The sequence below is a fragment of the Ranitomeya imitator genome, chromosome 3, assembly GCF_032444005.1.
Source record: "Ranitomeya imitator isolate aRanImi1 chromosome 3, aRanImi1.pri, whole genome shotgun sequence".
Classification (NCBI taxonomy): Eukaryota; Metazoa; Chordata; class Amphibia; order Anura; family Dendrobatidae; genus Ranitomeya; species Ranitomeya imitator.
In genome coordinates, this window is record NC_091284.1 from 267,034,211 (window position 1) to 267,061,373 (window position 27,163).

Below are 27,163 nucleotides of genomic sequence, written 5' to 3' on the forward strand. Positions count from 1 at the left end.
ATGGTCACCTCAGGGTATCATGGCAACCATCGGCATCTGAGGTTAAGAGTGCGCCATAAAAAACATTGCTAAAGACTAAGACCGCTTAACGGCCACCATGAAAAGGAATATAGGTGGTCGATAAGGGGTTAATAGCATGTTTAGACAGGCCGAACGCACTTTCACGTGAAGAAAACAAGCAGTACTACGATCTTGTATGTGCATACAGTACCATGGCGCTCAGCATCACACGTCCTGTTTACACGGAACGATGTACTGTCAAGAACAATGTTTTCATCCAATAATCTGGCGCTTTGCTCATTTGTCTGGTGTTTTGCATCATGTTCACACAAGCTGATTATAGGGAAACAAGTGTTCCTTAGAACAAACTTTCCAAATAATCGTCCAGTGTAAATGCATTTAAAGAAATTTACAAAAAAAAGCAGTGAAAATTAGGCTACGTTCCCACGATCCAGAAGTAGCAAAATAACACATTAAATACATAAAAGTATATCTAATAAATACTTACCCAGATGCTTGTGCAGAAAATCTAGTGAAGAAGCAATGTGGATCTTCAGACAATGATGTGGATTTATTGTTCCTTGTTGGCCTCCAATCTTGCTTGCCAGATAACCAGTCATGAAGGCAAAATCAGTTTGGCCTTTATGGACACAGCCCCTAATAAGACAGTAAATAGCTTAATCAGTTTTTTAGAAACAGATAATAATATTTTTCTGACCTTAAAAAGACCAATTTCCATTGTAGGCTCTAGACAATTCAGGGGTTGGCCATAGTCTCTTGTTACTGCAGTTTTACTCACAAATGACCAACATTTCTGTCCATAAAATGGCTACTGACGGAAGAGCAGTGACCAGACATGTCCATCAGCCTCCTCCAATAGTAGAACACCTCACATGGGAAAGTTGCTTTTCTATTGGAGGAGGCTGATGGACTGATCTGGTGACACGCTCGTCCACAGGCAGCCATTTTATGAACCGAAATGCTTGTCATTTGTGAGGAAATGTAGACCAATATTATCTGTGATACATGATAAACAGAAAAGAGAAGAGATCTATGATTTAGATAAAAACTTCAAAGTTTATTAAGAATTTTCATAAAATATATAAAAGAAAAAAAAATTAAATCCAGGATACCTCAGAAGGACCTGACCACTGCTGCAGAAACATATATTGCTGGACTGAGATTGCACACTGACCATTGTTAATATATCTTTCCCTACTCATCTGTGATTTTTTTCTCAGCTCAGATCGGGATGAGAAAGAAACTGCAGCATGCTGCGATTATCCTTGTATACACAACAACAATATGGATAAACAAAGGCATTAACCTCTGATTCCAAAGAAGAGAACCATAAGAATACCGTTAAACTACCATTTATTAATAATATTTAAAAGGTTACAGAACATAAATTTACAAAAAATACCCCAAGGGGCCGAAGAATCACCCTATAAAGGAATATACATAGCAATCTAACTGCAAAACTGAAAAAATCCACCAAAGATTCAATGAATCCATAATTATATAATGCACATCCTGATCCACCTGATACCTGTCATTGCACCTATATAATCATACATTGCGCCCCTACAGGGAATACTTAGTATAAAGTGCAGACAGGTAGATGTAGATAGTACAATTTAATTGCAAAGTACAAAAGCTCTCACCGCAGTAGTAAATTCGTAGATGGAGGCTGTAAATCCTTACAACGGGTGATATCGGCGTTCCCCTCTCGCCCCGACGCGCGTTTCGCCCTTAGCGCCTGTCCATTGTGGCGCTGTCTTTTTGATTTTTCTTGGATATGGACTTGTATCTGGAATGGACCCCCTGGTGAAATTGACGTGCGCCCATATGCCCACAGAGGCTGTATGTTTATAGGGTGCGGTTCAACTCCATTTTTGTTGGATTTTTGCATTAGAGAAGCAGGGACTTGCAGAGAGACCGCACCAGGATGGGGTGAGTAGGATGGGGAAGGGTGAGCCATGCGATATATTCACCTGTCCCCATTCCACCGCCGCGCTGTGTCTTCCGCGTCCTTTGGCTGTGACGTTCAGGTCAGAGGGCGCGATGACGTGCGCGCCCTCTGCCTGAACAGTCACTGCAGAGACCGGAAGACAAAGCGGCGCACGGCGGTGGAACGGGACAGGTGAATATCGCAAGTGCCGGGGGCCTGAGCCAGCGGCAACACCGGCACCTGACGCCCATAGCGCGCCGGTGTCCCCGACCCCTGCATTTGGCGCCCAGCGATGAGAGGTATGTCATTTTTTTTTTTTTTAATCGCAGCAGCATATGGGCATATTATGCTATGAGGCATCTTATGGGGTCATCAACCTTTATGGAGCATTATATGGGGCATATTATGCTATGGAACATCTTATAGGGCCATCATCCTTTATGGAACATCATATGGGGCATATTATGCTATGGAGCTCTTATGGGGCCATCAACCTTTATGGAGCATTATATGGGGCATATTATGCTATGGAGCATCTTATGAGGCCATCAACCTTTATGGAGCAGCATATGGGGGATATTATGCTATGGAGCATCTTATGGGGCCATCAACCTTTATGGAGCAGCATATGGGGCATATTATGCTATGGAGCATCTTATGGGGCCATCAACCTTTATGGAGCAGCATATGGGGCATATTATGCTATGGTGCATCTTATGGGGCCATCAACCTTTATGGAGCAGCATATGAGGCAAATTATGCTATGAGCATCTTATGGGGCCATCAACCTTTATGGAGCAGCATATGGGGCATATTATGCTATGGAGCATCTTATGGGGCCATCAACCTTTATGGAGCAGCATAAGGGGCATATTATGCTATGGTGCATCTTATGGGGCCATCAACCTTTATGGAGCAGCATATGAGGCAAATTATGCTATGAGCATCTTATGGGGCCATCAACATTTATGGAGCAGCATATGGGGCATATTATTCTATGGAACATCTTATAGGACCATCAACCTTTATGAAGCAGCATATGGGGCATATTATTCTATGGAGCATCTTATGGGGCCATCATTAACCTTTGTGCAGCATTATATGGGGCATATTTTAACATAGAGCATCTTATGGGGCCATTATTAACCTTTGTGCAGCATTATATGGGGCGTATTTTGTATGGAGCATCTTATGGGGCTCCTGATTCAATACGGATATTCAAAAACATTTAACCTACTGATGTCTCAATCAATTTTACTTTTATTGGTATCTATTTTTATTTTTTAAATTTACCAGTAGCTGCTGCATTTCACACCCTAGGCTTATACTCGAGTCAATAAGTTTTCCCAGTTTTTTGTGGCAAAATTAGGGGTCTCGGCTTATACTTGGGTCGGCTTATACTCGAGTATATATGCTAGATAGAATAGATATATACACATACAATAATTGGGATATAATGATGTCAGTGATATACATAATTAATACAGCGCTTATGTACCTTACTGTACATGTATTTTTTTACTTACTAAATTAATTTTGTGAAAAAAACAGCCTGGGGTCCTCCGACATGCTATTAACCAGCTCACAGCTGTATACATAGCCTTTCCTGGTTATTAAAATGGGGGACCCCCCCAAAAAAAAATTACGTAGGGTCATTAATAATAATCAGAAAAGGCTAAGCAGACAGCTGCGGGCTGGTATTTATAGCCTAGGAAAGGGTCATGGATATTGGCCCCCTCCTAGACTAAACGAAGCAGCTCTCAGCTGCCCCAGAAAAGGCACATTCCATAAGATGCACCAAATCTGGCACTTAGCTTCGCTATACCCACTTGCCCTGTAGCGGAGGCAAGTGGGGTGATATTTGGGGAGGAGTTGATGTCAAATTTATGTTGTTAGGTGACATCAAGCCCAGATGTTAGTAACGGAGAGTCCCCCATTACTAACCCAATAGTGATATTGTATAAAAAACACACACCCGGAATAAAGTCTTTTAATTTAAATAATGGCACAGACTGAATCTACATTTACCAAAAACACGCATACTCATGTCAACGCCCAATCCGCTAAAGAAAATGTCTCCTGTAACAGAATTAAAATAATAAACAACCATATTCCTCACCTGTTCACCGAGAAGATAATCATTTGTCCCCTGGCATGTCTAGCTCTGCTACAGCTAGATGGTAGGCTGCATTGTTGCATGATGCAACTATGCAGCCTGCCTGCCTTCAGCTCAGTGCCTCATGGTGACATGGTAAAGTTGAGCGGGGTTCTTATCCAATGAACTGACATCATCAGGTCAAAACTCATCCTATATTTAAAAGCCTACTAGAATCTAGGGTGATAAACGGCATTTAATGGGAAATTGTCACTTGACTGATGCTGCCGAAACCATGGGCAGCATTAATTAACAATCAATATAAACAACAAGTCTGATCATATCACGGCAGCACCAGGAATTGTTGGGAGTGCCTGCTTTGCACACCTACTGATCTGATATTGATGACCTATCCAAAGGATGAGCCATCAATATAGATGTACTGAAGTGGCTTGTTTTTCCAGCACGTCTCATAGACTCTTGATCGGACTAAAATCTTGGAATTTGGAGGTCAAATCAACTTGAATGGATTTATGGAGATGCTCTGACCAAGTTGACTAGCCATCACAGTTTGACTATACCTAAGTTATCCCACCCATTGACAGGGGCCATTGTAACAAGATGCTAATATTGCTCAGCTCTTTTGTCAGTGGTATTATAATTCAAGAAGCTTTCGGTAGTCTAGAGTCCCCAAAAGTTGACCTAGAAAGGACAATTGATAAACCAGTGCCTTGATTGTGGGCGCCCAAGACTCATTGATCTGTGTGGGGAATTATGTCTGGTATGATCACACAGAAAAACAACTAAAGCCCAAATTGATGAAAAAGGTGAGGACAAACAGTGCATCACAGTTTGTTGCATATGAGGCAGCAAAGTACATAATATCAGGCAGGTGGTTTTAGTATTGTGGTTAATCGGTGTATATACACTCTACTGTGTCTTACACATGCTATATACAAACAGCGTACATTTGTTCCATTGCATAAAAAAGTAGGATCAAAGCTTAAACTAAGGAAGTTGTTAAGAGCCTCAGCACAAATGCTATTTTTACTAGGCTGTCAAATATGCTTCTAAATAATTTATAGAAATGTGCATTTTGTAGCTTTTGATGGAGAGAAAATAATCCACAGACTTGACGTGTTTGGGAATGCGTGGTGCAGATTTCTTTTTCTGAGGAATCACTGCTGTATCTGGTACAACAACAATTCAGTGGGTTATGGAACCTGTCAAGCATCATTTATTATGTAAACCAGACAATAACATATATTTAGGTACACAAATATTTGGACAGTGACCGAATCTTCGCAATTTGGTCTCTGCGTGCCACTATTTTTGAATGAAAATGAGACAACTGAAATGCAATTGAAATGTAGACTTTTATGTTTAATTAAAGGGCTTTAACAAAAATATCCTGTGAAACGTTTAGGAATTGCAATTATTATTCTACAAATCCTCCTGATTTCAGTGTCTCAAAAATAATTGGACAAATTAACTTTACCATAAATAAAATGTTCATTTTTAACACTTAGCAGAGATTCCTTTGCCGGCAATGACTGCCTGAAGTCTGGAAGCCATGGACATCACCAAACGCTGGATTCCTCCTTTGTGATGCTTTTCTAGGTCTTTACTGCAGCTGGCTTCAGTTATTGCTTGTTTGTGGGTCTTTTTGTGTTAAGTTTTGTCTTAAATATGTAAAATCTATGCTCGATGGAGGTTGATATCTGGAGATTAACTTGGCCATTGCATAATATTCCACTTCTTTGCCTTAAAAAACTCCTGGGTTGCTTTCCTAGTATGTTTTAGGTCATTGTCCACCTGTACTTTGAAGCACCATCAAATCAACCTTGCTGCCTTTGTTTAAATCTGAGCAGGAAAAATCGCCCTGTACACCTCAGAATTCATCCGGCTGCTTCTGTCTTCAGTTACATCATTAATACATACCAGTGAACCAGTGCCATTAGAAGTCTTGCATGCCTAAGCCATCACAATGCCTCCACCATGTTTTACAGGTGATGTGGTATACTTTGGATCATAAACTGTTTCAAGCATTCTCCATACTTTCTTCTTACCATCATTCGGGTACAGGTTGTTCTTAGTTTCTTCTGTCCAAAGAATGCTTTTCCAGAACTGGGCTAGCTTCTTTAGATGTTTTTTTGACAAAGTCTAATCTAGCCTTTCTATTTTTAAGGCTGATTAATGCACCTTGTGGTGAACCCTTTGTATTTGCTCTCACAAATTCTTCTTTATGGTAGATTTAGATCCTTAAACACTTACTTCCTGGAGAGTGTTATTCACTTGGGTAGAAGTAATAAGATGTATAACTATGTGCTTAATTCCAAAACTCTGGGCAAAACCGTCAATGAAAAAGACCTGGGGGTATGGGTGGATGACACATTCACATTTAGTGGCCAGTGTCAGGTAGCTGCTACAAAGGCAAATAAAATAATGGGATGCATTAAAAGAGGCATAGATGCTCATGAGGAGAACATAATTTAACCTCTATACACGTCACTAGTTCGACCACACTTAGAATACTGTGTAAAGTTCTGGTCTCCGGTGTAAAAGAGGAGCAGCACTTTTAGACCTAATACTATCTAATAGACCTGACAGAATAACAAATCTGCAGGTGGTTGGGCATTTAGGAAATAGCGACCACAATATTGTGCAGTTTCACCTGTCTTTCACTAGGGGGACTTGTCAGGGAGTCACAAAAACATTGAACTTTAGGAAGGCAAAGTTTGAACAGCTTAGAGATGCCCTTAATCTGGTAGACTGGGACAATATCCTCAGAAATGAGAATACAGATAATAAATGGGAAATGTTTAAGAACATCCTAAATAGGCAGTGTAAGCGGTTTATACCTTGTGGGAATAAAAGGACTAGAAATAGGAAAAACCCAATGTGGCTAAACAAAGAAGTAAGACAGGCAATTAACAGTAAAAAGAAAGCATTTGCACTACTAAAGCAGGATGGCACCATTGAAGCTCTAAAAAACTATAGGGAGAAAAATACTTTATCTAAAAAACTAATTAAAGCTGCCAAAAAGGAAACAGAGAAGCACATTGCTAAGGAGAGTAAAACTAATCCCAAACTGTTCTTCAACTATATCAATAGTAAAAGAATAAAAACTGAAAATGTAGGCCCCTTAAAAAATAGTGAGGAAAGAATGGTTGTAGATGACGAGGAAAAAGCTAACATATTAAACACCTTCTTCTCCACGGTATTCACGGTGGAAAATGAAATGCTAGGTGAAATCCCAAGAAACAATGAAAACCCTATATTAAGGGTCACCAATCTAACCCAAGAAGAGGTGCGAAACCGGCTAAATAAGATTAAAATAGATAAATCTCCGGGTCCGGATGGCATACACCCACGAGTACTAAGAGAACTAAGTAATGTAATAGATAAACCATTATTTCTTATTTTTAGTGACTCTATAGCGACAGGGTCTGTTCCGCAGGACTGGCGCATAGCAAATGTGGTGCCAATATTCAAAAAGGGCTCTAAAAGTGAACCTGGAAATTATAGGCCAGTAAGTCTAACCTCTATTGTTGGTAAAATATTTGAAGGGTTTCTGAGGGATGTTATTCTGGATTATCTCAATGAGAATAACTGTTTAACTCCATATCAGCATGGGTTTATGAGAAATCGCTCCTGTCAAACCAATCTAATCAGTTTTTATGAAGAGGTAAGCTATAGGCTGGACCACGGTGAGTCATTGGACGTGGTATATCTCGATTTTTCCAAAGCGTTTGATACCGTGCCGCACAAGAGGTTGGTACACAAAATGAGAATGCTTGGTCTGGGGGAAAATGTGTGTAAATGGGTTAGTAACTGGCTTAGTGATAGAAAGCAGAGGGTGGTTATAAATGGTATAGTCTCTAACTGGGTCGCTGTGACCAGTGGGGTACCGCAGGGGTCAGTATTGGGACCTGTTCTCTTCAACATATTCATTAATGATCTGGTAGAAGGTTTACACAGTAAAATATCGATATTTGCAGATGATACAAAACTATGTAAAGCAGTTAATACAAGAGAAGATAGTATTCTGCTACAGATGGATCTGGATAAGTTGGAAACTTGGGCTGAAAGGTGGCAGATGAGGTTTAACAATGATAAATGTAAGGTTATACACATGGGAAGAGGGAATCAATATCACCATTACACACTGAACGGGAAACCACTGGGTAAATCTGACAGGGAGAAGGACTTGGGGATCCTAGTTAATGATAAACTTACCTGGAGCAGCCAGTGCCAGGCAGCAGCTGCCAAGGCAAACAGGATCATGGGGTGCATTAAAAGAGGTCTGGATACACATGATGAGAGCATTATACTGCCTCTGTACAAATCCCTAGTTAGACCGCACATGGAGTACTGTGTCCAGTTTTGGGCACCGGTGCTCAGGAAGGATATAATGGAACTAGAGAGAGTACAAAGGAGGGCAACAAAATTAATAAAGGGGATGGGAGAACTACAATACCCAGATAGATTAGCGAAATTAGGATTATTTAGTCTAGAAAAAAGACGACTGAGGGGCGATCTAATAACCATGTATAAGTATATAAGGGGACAATACAAATATCTCGCTGAGGATCTGTTTATACCAAGGAAGGTGACGGGCACAAGGGGGCATTCTTTGCGTCTGGAGGAGAGAAGGTTTTTCCACCAACATAGAAGAGGATTCTTTACTGTTAGGGCAGTGAGAATCTGGAATTGCTTGCCTGAGGAGGTGGTGATGGCGAACTCAGTCGAGGGGTTCAAGAGAGGCCTGGATGTCTTCCTGGAGCAGAACAATATTGTATCATACAATTATTAGGTTCTGTAGAAGGACGTAGATCTGGGTATTTATTATGATGGAATATAGGCTGAACTGGATGGACAAATGTCTTTTTTCGGCCTTACTAACTATGTTACTATGTTACATAGCTGAACTAGAGCGGGTGTAGAGAAGAGCGACCAAGGTTATTAGAGGACTGGGGGGTCTGCAATACCAAGGTAGGTTATTACACTTGGGGCTATTTAGTTTGGAAAAACGAAGGCTAAGGGGTGATCTTATTTTAATGTATAAATATATGAGGGGACAGTACAAAGACCTTTCTGATGATCTTTTTAATCATAGACCTGAGACAGGGACAAGGGGGCATCCTCTACGTCTGGAGGAAATAAGATTTAAGCATAATAACAGACGCGGATTCTTTACTGTAAGAGCAGTGAGACTATGGAACTCTCTGCCGTATGATGTTGTAATGAGTGATTCATTACTTAAATTTAAGATGCCTTTCTTGAAAAGTGTAATGTTACAGGTTATATATACTAGATTCCTTGATAGGGTGTTGATCCAGGGAACTAGTCTGATTGCCGTATGTGGAGTCGGGAAGGAATTTTTTCCCCCAATGTGGAGCTTACTCTTTGCCACATGGTTTTTTTTTGCCTTCCTCAGGATCAACATGTTAGGGCATGTTAGGTTAGGCTATGGGTTGAACTAGATGGACTTAAAGTCTTCCTTCAACCTTAATAACTATGTTACTATGTTGCTTCAGTTGACGTTGTGAAAGGGTTTTTCTTCACCTTGGAAAGGATTTTACTATCATCCACCATTGTCATCTTCCGTGGATATCCAGGCCTTTTGAGTTCCCAAGCTCATCAGGGCACTTTTTTTTTAAACGGAATGTACCAAACTGTTGGTTTTGCCATTTCTAACATTTCTGCATTCCCAGTGATGGATTTCTTAGGCTAGTTTCAAATTTGCGTTAGAATCCGCAGCGTTTAAACCGCATCCGCAAGTGTAGGAAAAAACGCAGATAAACACGAACAAACGCGGCGTTATTTAGACTAATGCGGGAACGCATGTGGTTAAAAAAATGCCGCGTTTGCATGCCTTTCCATGCGGTTTTTCCTGCGTTTGCGTTTTTGGTGCGCATGGTGAAACATTTTACAGGAGAAAAACCTAGATAACCAGACACCGCCAATGTGACTACAGAGGGCGTGTATTATGGGATCTCTATATATAGACTCTAGGACTGCTGAAATCTTAACAGTGTGCTACTGTATCCTGTGTCATGATAGATCTTCGCATGGAGAGCTTTTATTTCAACCTGGATTTCAGCATCAAGCTGTTTCTTGCCTGTGCGTTTGCTTGGGAGCAAGACACAAATTGCAAAAGATGGAGAAGGAGACGTCGTAGGCGTTTTTGGAGACACCCCATTATTGAACTACGTGAGAGACATGGAGCCTATCACACACTGTATGGCGAGCTTAATGCCAACCCGGACAAATTCCCAGAATATACAAGGATGTCGCAAGACTCGTTCCGGGATTTGCTTGCTCGTGTCCAAGGAGCCATACGGAGACAGGACACCCAGCTCCGTAGAGCAATTCCACCAGAGGAACGTCTGCTGGTTACATTGAGGTACATAACAAATCTAAACAAATGCCAGTGCTAATTTTGGGTGTTCTGACATGTATTTTTTTGGTATTTTCCTTTATGTCTTTAGCATAACAACACCATAAATAGAATTGATTGTCATTTTTTTTATTTTCTTCCAGATTTCTGGCAACCGGAGAAAGTTTATCATCCCTCCACTTCCAATACCGGCTTGGAATTTCCACCCTGTCTGGAATAGTTGCGGACACCTGCCGGGCTTTGTGGAATGGTCTCTGAGAGGAGTTTATATCCCTATCCACCGCGGACATGTGGATTGAAATTGAGGAAAAATTCTGTAGTGTGATTTCCCCAACTTTTTGGGAGCGGTGGATGGAAAGCACATCCACATTATCAAACCAGCCAGAACAGGATCGGAGTACTTCAATTATAAAAAATATTTTTCTGTTGTGCTCATGGCAATAGCCGATGCAGACTGTCACTTCATCGCCATGGACATTGGAGCTTTTGGCCGTGGCAACGATTCCCAGACTTTTAAGAACTCGGATATGGGCCGCCGTGTGTATGGCAAAAATTTTAATTTTCCACGGCCACGACCTCTCCCCAACACTCAAGGTCCACCGATGCCATTTGTTATGGTTGGGGATGAGGCCTTTCAGATGTGTGAAAACCTACTGAAGCCATATTCCATATTCCACACTAAAAGGATCTTTAACTACAGACTGACCAGGGCCCGAAGAACAGTAGAGTGTACCTTTGGCTTTCTAGTCTCAAAATGGGGCATTCTTGCAACAGGCATTAATCTAAAAATGGAGACAGTCGACGAGGTGGTCAAAGCCTGTGTGGTTCTCCACAATTATATAATGGCTAAGGAGCGACCCAACATTGAACTGGATGAACCAGTTGGAAATCCATTGCTAGATTACCAGCATCACCCGCTGCGGTCAACTGCTGAAGTTGGCCACATGCGGGACCAATTTGCTGCCTTTTTTGAATCAGATATTGGACGTGTGTCATAGCAGGACAATGTTGTGTAAATGTCCTGTTAGCATTGGGTCTGTACCAGTTATTTTCTTAAATGTTACTAATATTTGTTGTTAATAAACTTTATTTTTTGGTATCTTGACCGTGTCTGCTATGTATTTCCTCTACAAACCAAGGCTGCCCTCACACTATCAGTATTTGGTCAGTATTTTACATCAGTATTTGTAAGCCAAAACCAGGAGTGGGTGATACATGCAGAAGTGCTAAATATGTAAATATTATACTTTTCCTCTAATTGATCCACTCCTGATATTGGCTTACAAATACTGACGTAAAATACTGACCACATACTGCTAGTGTGATGGCATCCAGGTTGTTAGTGGTAAGGTTGTTGACGTCATTGCGTCCTGATTCTGTTCTGCAGTATCCATTGGATGCAGACTGAAGAGACAATGGCTGTTTGTAATACAAAACAGATCTATACTCATCAAGTCAGGTGTCAGAAATAATGAATTCATGATGCACATATAACAGCCTCATGAATTCACTATTTCTGACACATGTCCAGGTGAGCATAGATATGCCTTGTATGACCGCCATTGTCCCTTCACTTCGTGTGAAATAGATTACATACACAGAAGAGAAAATGGAGGTTATACAAGGCAGTTCTCTACTCACCAGGTTAGGTGTCCTAACTAATGAGTTTTTGGACACCTGACCTGTTGAGTATAGTTCTGCTTTGTATTGCCGCCATTTTCTCTTCAGTCTGCAACACTAGTCACAGACTAAGCAGAACGAAGAAATATGGAGAAAATACAAGTATTAATTTTTTTGGCCCACCTCATATCTCTATACTAAAGATACACAAAGCTGCAGTCTTTTACTTGCTAACTACTGGAGCTATGATGTGGCCAAAAAATAAAGTGTGCGGCGCACGGTGTGTGTTGCCGGCGGCGAAATACACAATTAAACCACACATAATTGGGGGCAAAAAAACGATATTTATTTTCTTATAAACCAAATTTTTATTTAACTGCGCCTGCTTGGGGTAGAGGGATGGAAATGGGGGGTGTGAAGCTGTGAGGCCTGGCTATGTGTGGACGACGCAGGGGTGGCAGGAGAAAGGGCAATTAAACTAGTGGGGTCTGGTAGTTCGGGGATGGAGCTTGACACATGAGAGGCCTGAGACGCACTGGAAGGGTGAGACAAACCTGACATTTCAGACTCACTTGGAGGTGAGGGGGGAGAAATACTGATAGTACGCATTTTTTTAAATTTTTTTTCCCTTTCTGGGATCGCCGTGTTCTGGGAAGCCTCGGTGGGCTCATATGTCGTGGCATGGTCGTGGTGGGTGACCTGTCAGGGTCCGGCTGCACAGTGCTCATAGAGCGTGCAGCCATGCCAGAGTCCATAGTGCTCGTAGAGTGTGCAGCCATGCCAGAGTCCATAGTGCTCGAAGAGCCTGCAGCCATGCCAGAGTCCATAGTGCTCGTAGAGCGTGCAGCCATGCCAGAGTCCATAGTGCTCGTAGAGCGTGCAGCCATGCCAGAGTCCATAGTGCTCGTAGAGCGGAAGGCCATGCCAGGGTCCACTGTGCTCGTAGAGTGGAAGACCATCCAAGGTTCAATGTGCTCGTAGAGCGGAAGGCAAAGCCAGTGTCTATTGTGCTTGTAGAGCGGAAGGCCATACCTGGATCCTGCTGCATCATGGTGGCGGTGGAGCGGAAGGCCATGCCTGGGTCCTGCTGCATCGTGGTGGTGGTGGCGGTGCGGAAGGCCATGCCAGGGTCTTGCTGCTGCATCGTGGTGGCAGTGCGGAAGGCCATGCCAGGGTCCTGCTGCTGCATCGTGGTGTCAGTGGAGGAGGTCCAAGCATGGTGGTGGCGGTGGGCTGTCCTACAGCACTCGTCATGGTGGGGGTGCTTAGTGGTGTCCGGCAGTGCTAGGAATCGAGGTGGCCGTGCAGTGGTATGCAGCAGAGGTCGGCATTGAGGTCAATCGTGACAGTTTTGTCACAGGAGGATATGCCGCCACTATCTGCTGAAAATACTGACTCTGCTGCATAGCCTGCACGTAAGCAGCATTGCAGGCCTGCATGACACTAAGCTGGAGATCAGGAGTAAGGTGTTCCGACATGCCCTGTTCAATTTGGTTAAAATAATGATGTGCTGCCCTCTGGAGGTCAGCTCTTGCTTGGTCAAGGCTTTTGGTGACCTCCTGGATACGTGTATTCATATGGCTAATGGCAGTATCCAGTCGGTCACCCAAAGCCTTGAGTCCATCGTGAAAAACCGAGCTCAAGTGCAAAAACTCGGGCATGAGTGACCTGTCCGATGCCCTCTGTCGCTGCCGGGAGGAGCCCCCCCAAAAAGGGGCAGAGGCAGAGGACTGGAAAAGGGGAACACCTGATGGACCAGCTTCCTGGTCTCCAGATAGTGTGGCAGGCCCACTTGCTGCAGCGCTGCAGGATGGCTGGGATGGGTCCGTGGCCGCCTGATGAAGGACCGCTCCAGAACCTGGGTCAACAGTGCTGCTCCATGTGCTGTGAACAAAGTAAAAAACAATTAATACCAAAAACTTAATAAACTCCTGTTGAATAGAAACATACAGATTATGGCAATACAACACAACCTAATGCCCAGGAGAAATACTTACGTTCTCTGGGCAAGGACCGGTCTTAAAGGGCCACTGTCACCCCCTCCAGCCGTTATAAACTAAAAGAGCCACCTTGTGCAGCAGTAATGCTGCATTCTAACAAGGTGGCTCTTTTAGTTTTTGGTGCATTTATTCCCAAAATAAAGCGTTTTATAATTTCTCCAAAATACCTGTTAACCCCCCTGCTGGAAACGCCACACTGCTGTCACTCAAATCTTCTGGGGCGCCGCCCCCTCCGCGCTATTTTCCCATGAAATCCGGCGCCTGCGCTGTTTAGTACTGGCTGGTGCAGGTGCAGTGAGCTCTGGCCGTCTGATCTCATATGCAGTCTTGCAGACTGCGCCTGTGCGGCCGCCCTGCCTGTGAATCCCAGCACTGTGCATAATGCATAACACACTGCTGGGCTGGGATTCCCAAGGTGGGTGGCCGCACAGGCGCAGTCTGCAAGACTGGATGTGAGGTCAGACGGCCAGAGCTCACTTCACCTGCACCAGCCAGTACTAAACAGTGCAGGCGCCGGATTTCATGGGAAAACAGCGCGGAGGGGGCGTCGCCCGGCGATCTGAAGATTTGAGTGACGGCAGTGTGGCGTTTCCAGCAGGGGGGTTAAGACCTGCCTCCCTGTCTAAAGACAGGTATTTTGGAGAAATTATAAAACGCTTTATTTTGGGAATAAATGCACCAAAAAACTTAAAGAGCCACCTTGTTAGAATGCAGCATTACTGCTGCACAAGGTGGCTCTTTTAGTTTATAACGGCTGGAGGGTGTGACAGTGGCCTTTTTAAAAATGCCAGAATGCGATGGTATTTATACTTTCGGATCCTTGCTCCAGACCCACTGGGAACATGGCTCTCTTGACGCAGGTCCTTGTTGAAGCGGTCCTTCATCGAACACCAACGTGTTTTGACTTTGAGCACTGTTGAAAAAACAAAACATAATGGTTAGACAATGTATTTTTGGCCGTGCTCACACAACTGTGTGTGATGAGAGAAACTCCTGAGAGTTTGTGTCATCACACACAGTTGTGTGAGCACAGCCAAGATCTCTGCTGCTTCACACTGCAGTGCAATACTTACCAAATGCAGTTCGGACCCGAGTCAGGGCGTTGTCCCAGCCATCCCACATCGCTTTGGCAACCTCATTTCATAGGCGCCGGATCGTCACGTTGTCCGAGTGCTGTGGAACCCGGGTGTCCCACAATGGGGCTCGCTCATGGACCAGGGAGATGAGGATATCGTTGTCAATGAGGTCCTCATCCCGTTCTGGAACCTAAAACATAAATGAAGACATTAAATGTTGTATACATTAACATAAGGAAAAGAAAGAAAACAGAGGCTGAGAAATGGCATGAATAAGGAAAGTCAAGATAAAAAAGGAGTCCAGAAGAAAAATGTAAGGAAAGCGGAAAGTAAAGAAAGGAAGATTCAAGAATACTAAAGTGAGGATATAGTAAACAGTCAGCCAGGTATACTTACACGCTGCCGCCTTGTACCCGACCGTGACCCCGCTGCTCCTGCTCACCCTCTGCCGCAGTGGAAGAAGTGCTCTAAAAAAAGGAAAAAAAATTGTCACATGTGAAGATGTGACAGTGAATACTTACCAATCTGAGGAGGTGAGTACTCACTTCACTGACATGTTCGGCTTGAGAAGGCCCACGACGTTGCTCCTCATCAGAAGAAGAAGACATTCTGATGCGTACAGAAAGAAAGAAATGGCAGAAATTAGGACATGTAGAGACAGAAAACAGAAAATAAAGGCATTGGCTTTGATATACTCACATTGTTCAGTGTCTTGTTTCCTCCAAGGTTCTGGCCTGCGTCTGCTCTGCTTCTCTGTCTGCTGAGTAGTGACCTGCAACTGTCCACTCCCTCCCTTTATCACCCTGTATGTGGGGGGTGGCTAATCAGTGTCTAGACATGTTTTTCTCTGGTGCAACGCATGCGTTCACGAACGCAAGCAAACGCATGTGCTTGTGGCCGCATGCGCTCACATAGACAGCAATGCGTTTTTTTCCGCATTTCTTCCGCTAACAACCGCATACGTTTGTAGGCGGCAAATTGGTGCCTCTAAAATTACTACATGTAGCATTTACCACGCCAAACCGCAGACGACGAAACGACGCATGCGTCGTCAAACGCGGCAAAATGCAATCAAACGCAGACACTTGCGTCCCTAATATTACACAGCGCATGCGGATTATTGCGGGAGAAACGCTGCGGACACAACCGCAAATGTAAAACCGGCCTTATTTTTTTTGTTATGTGGTTTCACATCAACAGATTCCAAAAGCAAATGACACACCTGGAATCAGCTTGAGACATTTTACTGGTTTTATTAATGATATATTAACAAGGGCATATGTCATGCATCCCATTAAAAAGCGTTTGAGATAACTGACCAATTACTTTTGATCCTTTTAAAAAAAGGCAGCTACAGCTGTAATTCCTAAACTCAATTAGGATGTGAATACCCTCAAATTAAAGCTAAAAGTCTACAATTTAAACCAATTTTGATTATATTTAACTATATCTTGAATATGGTAACCATCTAAAATGCCAAAGCCTGTATCACTGTCCAAATATTTTAGGACCTACGGTAACTGTAGATAGCTTTCTGTTTCTAATAATAATAATAATTTATTATAAAGTGTACATGTTTTCTTATTTATAGCAGTGCCTCATCTATTTTTGCTGAGAAAAAGACATTTCGGGGAGCAACTGACAAGACCAGGATTGTGGAGCTCATTTGCATTACCACCTGACAGTCATACAAATGGCTCCCAAATCTAGAGAGTGAATGTGCTTGGCTAGCTATTCTTTTTTTCCCATACAGGTGGGGATAAGTGATATCACCACTAATGGTCTTAAAAGAAACATATTGTTTCATTTGAGGAGCGGTGAACACCAGTCATATGTGGCAATCCATGTTACTCTGCCTCAGAGCACATGGCCTCCTCTGCTTATTCACATTGGGAAAATCTACATATCACAACCATAAAAACTTCATAATAAATATAGCTTGAATCAGCTCCCCGATGAGATGGGTTTGCAGTTATATAATTAGCCTTAAACTATAAAGCATTGCTGGAAAAGTTTACAGATATGTGCACTCGTTAAATATTTGCAGCAGATTTTTCTGCACCAAAAACCAGAATGTTGGTTGGAATGGACATTTTTGATGCTTTTGACACTTTTTTTCATGCGTTTTGATGTGTATTTACTTTCATTTTTTTTGAGTGAGAGAAAAACGCTGTGAAAATACTGAAAAAATGAACATGCTGCAGATTTGAAAAAAAAAATGGTTCAAAGGTGCAAGGAAAAAATAAGCAGAATGTACATGAGATTCACTAATCTCATTCACTTGGCTACTTCTGTAAAATGAAGTTTTTTACCCTTGAAAAACGCTTGGAAAAAATGCAGCATATGAACAAAGCTGTACAGTACTAAAGCATACTTACTTTACAGTCAGGTATTTCAGATCAGCTCCATGTGAATTCATTCTCTTTATTTTCTCTATACTGTCTCTCGTCTGAAAAATTTCTGTATTGATTAACAATATTGGTTTCTGTATGCCTGGATAGCAAGTATCCTCCAGAGGAAACATCCAGGGATCCAAAACTACAGCACACCTAAAAGACAGGAAAATGAAGCTGCAATGTCACGTGAAGAAGAAAAGGCACCACAGCCTAACCTGTGGCCCATGATGTGAGGCTCGCGGCTGCCTGCCAGCTTTGTGCCAACAGGTCTACCAAAGAGCTATGAAGAGCCCATCTGCAGATGGTGACCTCTGTGAATAGCCTGGCACCGAAGACCAGATGTGGGTGCACATATTCTGGCCTTGGGGGTTTAGAGATAATTTATGGTTAGCTGGAGACAGAATGATACTACCAGTAAGAGGAGGTGACTGAAACTGGATGTGACTGTGTGGTGGGAGTGCTTTATGCAAGAATACTGAATGTGCGTATTGTGGGAACCCTTGGATCTTGGTATACTGCCTCAGTTTGATTTCTGTGGCAAAGCATTGGTTTTCAAGATACTGGTAATGGGGGGGGGAGGGTCTGGTTTTACTATGGAGCAGGAGATGAATGTGGCTCTCGACCCTCTCTCAGAGCTCAATGTGGCTTCTCAAGGTCATACCTCGGCACTACAGTATGGCGGAGCATTATGGCAGAGTTAATAGCAAGTACAAAAAGTAACAGGTTTGCAATTCTCAAGCTACCAGTGACTAGTAATTATGAAAGCGTGCATGGAGAAAGGGAGCTAAATCAGAGTATTGAAGCCCTCTTTTAAATGTATTGTACAGTACATTGTTGAAGATTTAGGTGTGGAAGGCAGACTGTGTTGAGGAGGAAATCCTCACATACAAGATCCCCGATCAGAATTTTCAATAATGTTTCCAAAAATGGTCATACATTTAAGGATTGTAATATACTGCAAATACTCACCGGAAAATATCATTCTTCACCAAAGTAAGTAGGGCAGTGGCTCCCCCAAGTGAGTGACCCATAACAGCTACCCTATTGAAGTCCATTCTATCCTAAAAAAAAAAATAATTATGTATATATAGATATATGTATAATAAAATGGAGTTTATACAAAAATCTACAGCAAGCGAAGCAGTGATGGGAAACTGTTATTGTTATACAGAACTATCATTTCAGAGAGTGTGGGAATGGGAAAATTTTTCTGTGCAATAATAAATAGTCATGTTGGTTAAGCATATTTTTCTCACCGGTTGGACGCACATGTATGGAGGGGGCTCATCTTATATGAGATTGCTATTTTAGCTATATATGGTACCGCTATACTGATCTAGTGCAACATATAGTACAAGCGATTACACGACCACACATTCAAGTTCCATAGTAGTTCTTAAAAAGAAGTCTAATGAAATAAAAAAAATTAAAAAGAAACTTAAAAATACAAATTACTCCTTTATCCACATCCAAAAATAAAGAATGTAAAAAACACAAACATATCTCACATTATCGCATCCCTGTAAAGAAAAAATAAGTCAAAATGCTAGAATTGCCATTTTTCTGTCACCTCGAAAAAAGCAATAAAAAGTGATTAAAACTGCTTACCCAAAATAGCATAAAAAACCCAATAGTTCACTACGTGAAAAACAAGCCCTCAAATAGTTTCACTGACTAAAAGTAATAAACTTACCTGTTCAGAAAATGGTGGCGCAAACCATTTTCTTTCCAAAGATAAGATTTTTTTAAATCACTAAAAAAAAACTATACAAGTTTGGTATCACTGTAAACATGCTGACCTAATAAATCAAGGTACCAGGTTATGTTTAGCACATAATGAACACTGTAAAAATGAAACCTAAAAAACAATGGCAGAATTGCCAGAATTCACCATTTCCCCCCCCCCCCCCTTTGATTTTTTCCCTCCATTTTTCATTACATTATATGGTAAAGTGCATGGTATCAAGCAAAACTAGATGCATTTTTAGAGCTTTTTGACCTTGGATACAGGATAAAAACAAACATTTTTCATCTGTAGATTTTCTGTATCTAAGGCCGGGGTCACACTTGCGAGTGTTTTTTTCGAGAAACTCGCACGAGTCTCTGGCATCAATACCCGAGACTACCGCTGGAACTCGGGACTGGAGCGTGCAGTTGCATAGAAATACATGCAGCCGCACACTCCGCTCCCGAGTGCTGGCAGCAGTGCCGGGTATTGATGCCAGAGACTCGTGCGAGTTTCTCGCATTACACACGCTAGTGTGACCCCGGCCTAGGGCTATGTTACCACAATGATCTTTTGGTGAGTTTTTGATGCTGTAGATTTTCTGTATAATTTCTGCGCCTATTAAGGCTACGTTCCCACAATGAGTTTTAGGTGAGTTTCTTACGCTGCATATTTTTATGAAAAATGCAAGTACGGTAACCAATTTTACTTAACATGTGCAAAAATGCTGCAAAAACTCTGCAACGTCAAAAACTCACCAAAAACTCAACACGGGAATAGAGTCTAAGTAAAATAGGTTACTTGCATTTTTTAAAAAATATACAGCACAAAAAGCTCATGATGAGAGCGTAGCCTAATGCATTTCTATGGGGGAAATCTGCACATAAAACTCAGTGTACTCACAAGAGATATTGAGAGTTTCAAGTCAGTTTAAGCTGTGTAAAAAAAGCACAGTGCGCATGCGATTTCTATAAATCCCCCCCACACAAAAAAAAACCACATAATAAATATATATACAGTACAGACCAAAGGTTTGGACACACCTCATTTAAAGATTGTTCTGTATTTTCATGACTATGAAAATTGTACATTCACACTGAAGGCATCAAAACTATGAATGAATGTGGCTGTGCAATATACTACTTGGCTGTGCTATATACCAAGTGGGCTGTGTTATATACTGCATGGGCTGTGTTATATACTACGTCGCTGTGCTATATACTACGTCGGCTGTGCAATATACTACATGGGCTGTGGCTGTAATATACTGTGTGGGCTGTGCTATATACTGCATGGCCTGTGTTATATACTGCATCGGCTGTGCAATATACTATGTGGCTGTGCTATATACTACGTGGGCTGTGTAATATACTACATGGCTGTGTTATATACTACGTGGGCTGTGCTATATACTACGTGGACTGTGCAATATACTATGTGGACTGTGCAATATACTACGTGGCTGTGCAATATACTATGTGGCTGTGCTATATACTTGGCTGTGCTATATACTATGTGGGACTACGTGGCTGTGTTATATACTGCATGGGCTGTGTTATATACTACGCTGCTGTGCTATATATTATGTGGGCTGTGTAATATACTACGTGGCTGTGTAATACTATTTGGCTGTGCTATATACTACGTGGCTTTGCAATATACTACGTGGCTGGGCTATATACTACATGGCTGTGCAATATACTATGTGGGCTGTGCAATATACTACGTGGGCTGTGCAATATACTACATGGATGTGCAATATACTACGTGGGCTGTGCAATATACTACGTGGCTGTCCAATATACTACATGGCTGTGCAATATACTACGTGGGCTGTGTTACATACTACATGGCTGTGCAATATACTATGTGGGTTGTGTTATATACTACGTGGCTGTGTTATACACTACGTGGGCTGTGTTATACACTATGTGGGCTGTGTTATATACTGGGTGGGCTGTTATATACTACGTGGGCTGTGTAATATACTACGTGGCTGTGTAATATACTGTGTGGGCTGTGCAATATACTACGTGGGCTGTGCAATATACTACGTGGCTGTGCAATATACTACGTGGCTGTGCAATATACTACGTGGGCTGTGTTATACACTACGTGGCTGTGTTATACACTATGTGGGCTGTGTTATATACTACGTGGGCTGTGTTATACACTATGTGGGCTGTGTTATATACTACGTGGCTGTGTTATATGCTATGTGGGCTGCCAGATACTTCGTGGCTGTGCTATATACTACGTGGCCGTGCTATATACTACGTAGCCGGCCGCGAACAATCAGCAACAGGCACACTCCTGCCACGAATTGGCGCGGGATTTGAACGACGCTTCGCTAATTGGTCGCGCCCGGCCAGCCGAATTCTGTGTATTCATTGTATTATTCTAAAATCTTCATAAATAAACTACATATATATTCTAGAATACCCGATGCGTTAGAATCGGGTCACCATCTAGTGAGAGATAACTCTTTCTACCTGCCTTTTTTCCCTGTTTTTCATATGAAAAAAACAGCGTTTTACAGTAACAAAAAAATTAATGCGATTTCTAAAATCTCATTCACACGATGGTTTTTTATACCGTAATTTGCGCCTTTTCCCCTGATAGATTAAAAAATGCAGCAAAACAATTGTTTCAACATTTTTACTGCACTTCTTCCCACTGAGATCACAATGACTTAGCACCAAAATGAAGCATAAAAAATGTGTCAAAATGGCATTAAAAACACAAGTAATTTCCACTGTGCTTTTCTGGACATAGCCTGTATTTTTCATGCAGAAAAAGCATCAAAAAAGCTACAAGAGAACAAACCCTAAACTTTAGAGCCTAAAGCATAGTATTTGCATTATTACACTCCCTGCAGAACATACATATTTTGTTCATTAGCCATAAAATGTTAAAATAATGTGAGTTTTTTTTAGTACATACAGTAAAGGAAATAATTATTTGATCCCTTGCTGATTTTGTATGTTTGCCCACTTTGAGAGACAGAATATCAAAAATAAAATCCAGAAAATAACATTGTATAAATTATATAAATGTATTTGCATTTTGCAGTGAGAAATAAGTATTTGATTCCTCTGGCAAACAAGAATTAATAATTGGTGGCAAAACCCTTGTTGGCAAGCATAGCAGTCAGATGTTTTTTGTAGTTAATGATGAGGTTTGTGCACATGTCAGGAGGAATTTTGGTCCACTCCTCTTTGTAGATCATCTCTAAATCATTAAGATTTTGAGGCTGTTGCTTGGCAACTCGGAGCTTCAACTCCCTCCATAAGTTTTCTATGGGATTAAGGTCTGGAGACTCGCTAGGCCACTCCATGACTTTAATGTGTTTCTTTTTGAGCCACTGCTTTATTGCCTTGGCTGTATGTTTTGGGTCATTGTCTCGATGGAAGACCCAGCCATGACCCATTTTTAATGTTCTTGTGGAGGGAAGGAGGTTGTCCTTCAGGATTTTATGGTACATGGCTCCATCCATTCTCCCATTGATGTGATGAAGTAGTCCTGTGCCCTTAGCAGAGAAACACCCCAAAACATAATGTTTCCACCTCCATGCTTGACAGTAGCGACGGTGTTCTTTGGGTTATAGGCATTTCTCTTCCTTCAAACACGGCAAGTTGAGTTAATACCAAAGACCTCAATTTTTGTCTCATCTGATCACAGCACCTTCTCCCAATCATTCACAGAATCATCCAGGTGTTCAATGGCAAACTTCAGACGGGCCTGTACATGTGCCTTCTTGAGAAGGGGGACCTTGCGGGCACTGCAGGATTTTAAACCTTTACAGCGTAATGTGTTACCAATAGTTTTCTTGGTGACTGTGGTCCCAGCTACCTTGAGATCATTAACAAGTTCCCCCTGTGTGGTTTTAAGCTGGTCTCTCGCCTTCCTCATGATCAAGGATACCCCACGAGGTGAGAGTTTGCATGGACAGTCATTTTGTATTTCTTCTATTTTCTTACTATTGAACCAACAGTTGTCTCGTTCTCACCCAGCATCTTACGTATGGTTTTGTAGCCCATTCCAGCTTTGTGCAGGTCTATGATCTTGTCCCTGACATCCTTAGAAAACTCTAATTGAGTCTGTAGACAGGAGTCTTTTATATAGGTGACTATGTAAGACAGCTGTCATTAATGCAGGTATCGAGTTGATTAGGAGTGTCCAACTGGTCTGTAGGAGCCAGTACTCTTAATGGTTGGTAGGGGATCAAATACTTATTTCTCACTGCAAAGTACAAATAAATTTATATATTTTATACAATGTGATTTTCTGGATTTTATTTTTGATATTCTATCACTCCATGTTAAAATTAACCTACCCTTAAAATTTTAGACTGCTCATGTCCTTGTCAGCTGGCAAACTTACAAAATCAGCAAGGGATCAAATAATTATTTTCTTCACTGTATGTTATTACACTAGCCCTAACATTATTTCTAAATATAATTAGGGTTAGAAAAAGTGTTCCAAATATAAAATGTAATATAATCTATGTGATTTATTTGTTTATTCTTTACTCCTTTTTACATTAGGGACAACTTTCCCAGGTCTCTCTTTCTCCTCTCACAAAATTACAAGTCAGAGGAAAGTAAAGGCGTGGAGCTATGGAAGAGCACAGCCTGGTTTCTTCCTGTGCGGTGAAGGCAGTGAAAGGCTTATCACAGTGACGGCAGTTGTGATAAGCCTCTCACAGTTTTCCTCCATGCCTCCACTATAAATTGACAGCCAGGGCATGGAGATTTCAGTGCTGCTTAGGCTTCTTTAACACTTCCGTCTTCCAAATCTGCACAGGATCCGTCAAGACGTTGAAATGACGGATCCTGTGCAGATTGTGGAAAACGTGTGCACTGGGCCCGTCTTTCTGACGGACCCATCTAGGCTGTTGTGTATGGGTCTCTGCAGCGGTTTTCCGCTGCGAAAACGCATACACAACACAAACCAGGATAAAAAAACAAAAAAAAAAAAAATCACAATATTCTCACCTACCGACGTTACTGCGCAGCGATGCTCCCGGTAGCTAGCGTTCCTAGTAATACATTGCGAAATCTCGCGAGAAGTCGTGGTCTCGCGAGACTACGACTTCTCGCGAGATTTCGCAATGTATTACTGGGAAGTAACACTAGCTGCCGGGAACATCGGTGACGCTGCGCGGGAATGCCAGTAGGTGAGAATATTGCGATTTTTTATTTTTTAGATTATTTTTAACATTATATCTTGTTACTATTGATGCTGCATAGGCAGCATCAATAGTAAAAAGAGAAAGAGAGCAAGCGAGAGAGAATTTCCCTGACGGGAAATTCTTCCACGCATGCTCAGTTTGAAAAGACGGGACCCGTCGCTGGATTCCTGCTTTTCACAGGCAGCGACGCATCCTGCACCCATAGGATTCCATTATATCCAACGACGGGCAGCGCAGGATGCGTCGCTGACCGATTTTCCGACATTCAGAAAAAACGTTCCTCTGAATGTTTTGTCTGCCCGACGGACCATTTTTTTTTACGCAGGATCCAGTGCACGATTGATGAAACGGATGGCCATCCGTCACAATCCGTTCCTAATACAAATCTATGAGAAAATGCAGGATCCTGCAAATTTTTGGGCATGCCTCTCAGTGTTTAGGATTCCTCTTGGTACTACGCTACTCTCTGGTATCTACCCGGCTTGTCTGACTATTCTGCTGCCACCTGGTGGTAGCCTCACTGCAGTTTTGCTGGTCTACTCTGAGCTGGAGTTCAGCTCGCGCTCTCCACTCTGCTGCCATCTAGTGAAGTTTGTATTTACCTGCAGTGCTGCAGTGCTGGGGAGGGTGTTATGATAAGGTAATTCAGTACCACAATGGACATAAAAGTCAGAGCACATACAGTGACCTGACAATAACCCAAAAACATAGAACGAGCTCTGAGACGCGGGAACTCTGCTGACCGCAATCCCTAATCCTCTCCAACCACACTAGAGGCAGCCGTGGATTGCGCCTAACGCTCCCTATGCAACTCGGCACAGCCTGAGAAACTAGCTAGCCTGAAGATAGAAAATAAGCCTACCTTGCCTCAGAGAAATACCCCAAAGGAAAAGGCAGCCCCCACATATAATGACTGTGAGTTAAGATGAAAAGACAAACGTAGAGATGAAATAGATTTAGCAAAGTGAGGCCCGACTTTCTGAATAGAGCGAGGATAGGAAAGGTAACTTTGCGGTCAACACAAAACCCTATAAAAAACCACGCAAAGGGGGCAAAAAGACCCTCCGTACCGAACTAACGGCACGGAGGTACACCCTCTGCGTCCCAGAGCTTCCAGCAAGCAAGAAAAAAACAAATAAGCAACCTGGACAGAAAAAACAGCAAACAAAATAGCAAAAGCGGAACTTAGCTATGCAGAGCAGCAGGCCACAGGAAAGATCCAGGAGGAAACAGGTCCAATACTAGAACATTGGCTGGAGGCCAGGATCAAAGCACTAGGTGGAGTTAAATAGAGCAGCACCTAACGACTTCACCACATCACCTGAGGAAGGAAACTCAGAAGCCGCAGTACCACTCTCCTCCACCAACGGAAGCTCACAGAGAGAATCAGCCGAAGTACCACTTGTGACCACAGGAGGGAGCTCTGCCACAGAATTCACAACAGGAGGGGGGTTCTTTTTCTGCTGTGTTGCTGCATGCTTATAATTGGGTAACTAATACGGAGAGAAATACATGCCAACAGTGAAAAGATAGCACCAGCTTGAACGTAATAAAAATTAACTTGTTAGGTGCCAAATACGCTGACTGCTAATATCTCCGCCAGCAAGAGGCAAAAAAACCCAAAATGTTTTATTCTGCTCTGCAGCCACTATTGCATCATGTGTCCTGTTCAACCTGAAAAAAATGGTGAAAGGTCCTCTTTAAGGACTCATCCATTTTGGATCTTTAAAAGAAAGCATTTTATTTTAGATAATAGATAGACAGTTTACAAAAAGTAATTTATTATTTGTGTTTTCATATTCCGAGAGCAAACTGTTTTACAATTTTCCACTATAAGAGCTACATAAAGGGCATAATTTTTGCAAGATATGATGTAATTTTCAGTGGTTCAATTTTCTGGTATGTTTTTTTAAGTGGTTACCATTTATTTTAATTGGCATGTTAACTGTATTCTACAGGTCTATACAGTAACGACAGTACCAAATTTATATGGGTTCTGTTTTATTACTTTTACACAAGTTTTTAATTTTTTTTTGTGCTAGGTGTTTGCCATATTTTTTGTGGGACACACTGTACTTTTCACCAGTGCCATTTCTGGCTACATGTAACTTTTTCATCACTTTTTATGTCATTGCTTGTGAAACTAGATCATCTAAACCCCACAATTCTGTTTTTTTCTTTTGTGTTTTATTCTTATAGCGTATGTGTTGATATGTAGTATGTGTTGATAGAATTACGGTAGACCCCAAATTATATAATTGTTTTTTATGTCTTGCTACTTTTCACAAGAAAATCAATTTTTAATAAAAATTATTTTTTGGTTTGTATCATCTCATGAGAGTAATATTTTTTTCATATACAGAGGGCATGATTTTTGTGTGACAAGCTGCAATGTTATTGGTACCATTTCTGGATGTGCACCACTTTTTGATCACTTTTTTATTTAATGGGATGAACAAAAACAGTACTTTGAGTATTGTTTTTTCTCATTTGTTTCTATGATGATTACCTTGCGCAATAAATAATAGTGTTAGAGAATGAATCATTATAGATGTGATGATTCCTAGTATTTACATATAAAACGGTTGATCTTGACTATTTATACATGCAAAAACATTAGTTTTTTTACTCCTCCAAGGGGGTGTAGGTACCGTAATAATAATGAATTTCTATTTAAAAAATGTAATTTTCTGATGCTATAC

General features: G+C 41.8%; 1 protein-coding gene across 1 annotated transcript in view; it reads right to left on the reverse strand.

Annotated features, from left to right (window-relative positions):
* The window catches only part of PAFAH2 (platelet activating factor acetylhydrolase 2), a 73,520-nt gene that overhangs the window by 22,154 nt on the left and 24,203 nt on the right, over positions 1–27,163 (reverse strand). Inside the window, exons 7-9 of the mRNA XM_069756450.1 lie at positions 18,511–18,602; positions 17,524–17,694; positions 509–657 (exon numbers count right to left, since the gene is read on the reverse strand). Coding sequence (XP_069612551.1) covers positions 509–657; positions 17,524–17,694; positions 18,511–18,602 — 412 coding nt within the window. The remainder of the gene's footprint in view (positions 1–508; positions 658–17,523; positions 17,695–18,510; positions 18,603–27,163) is intronic.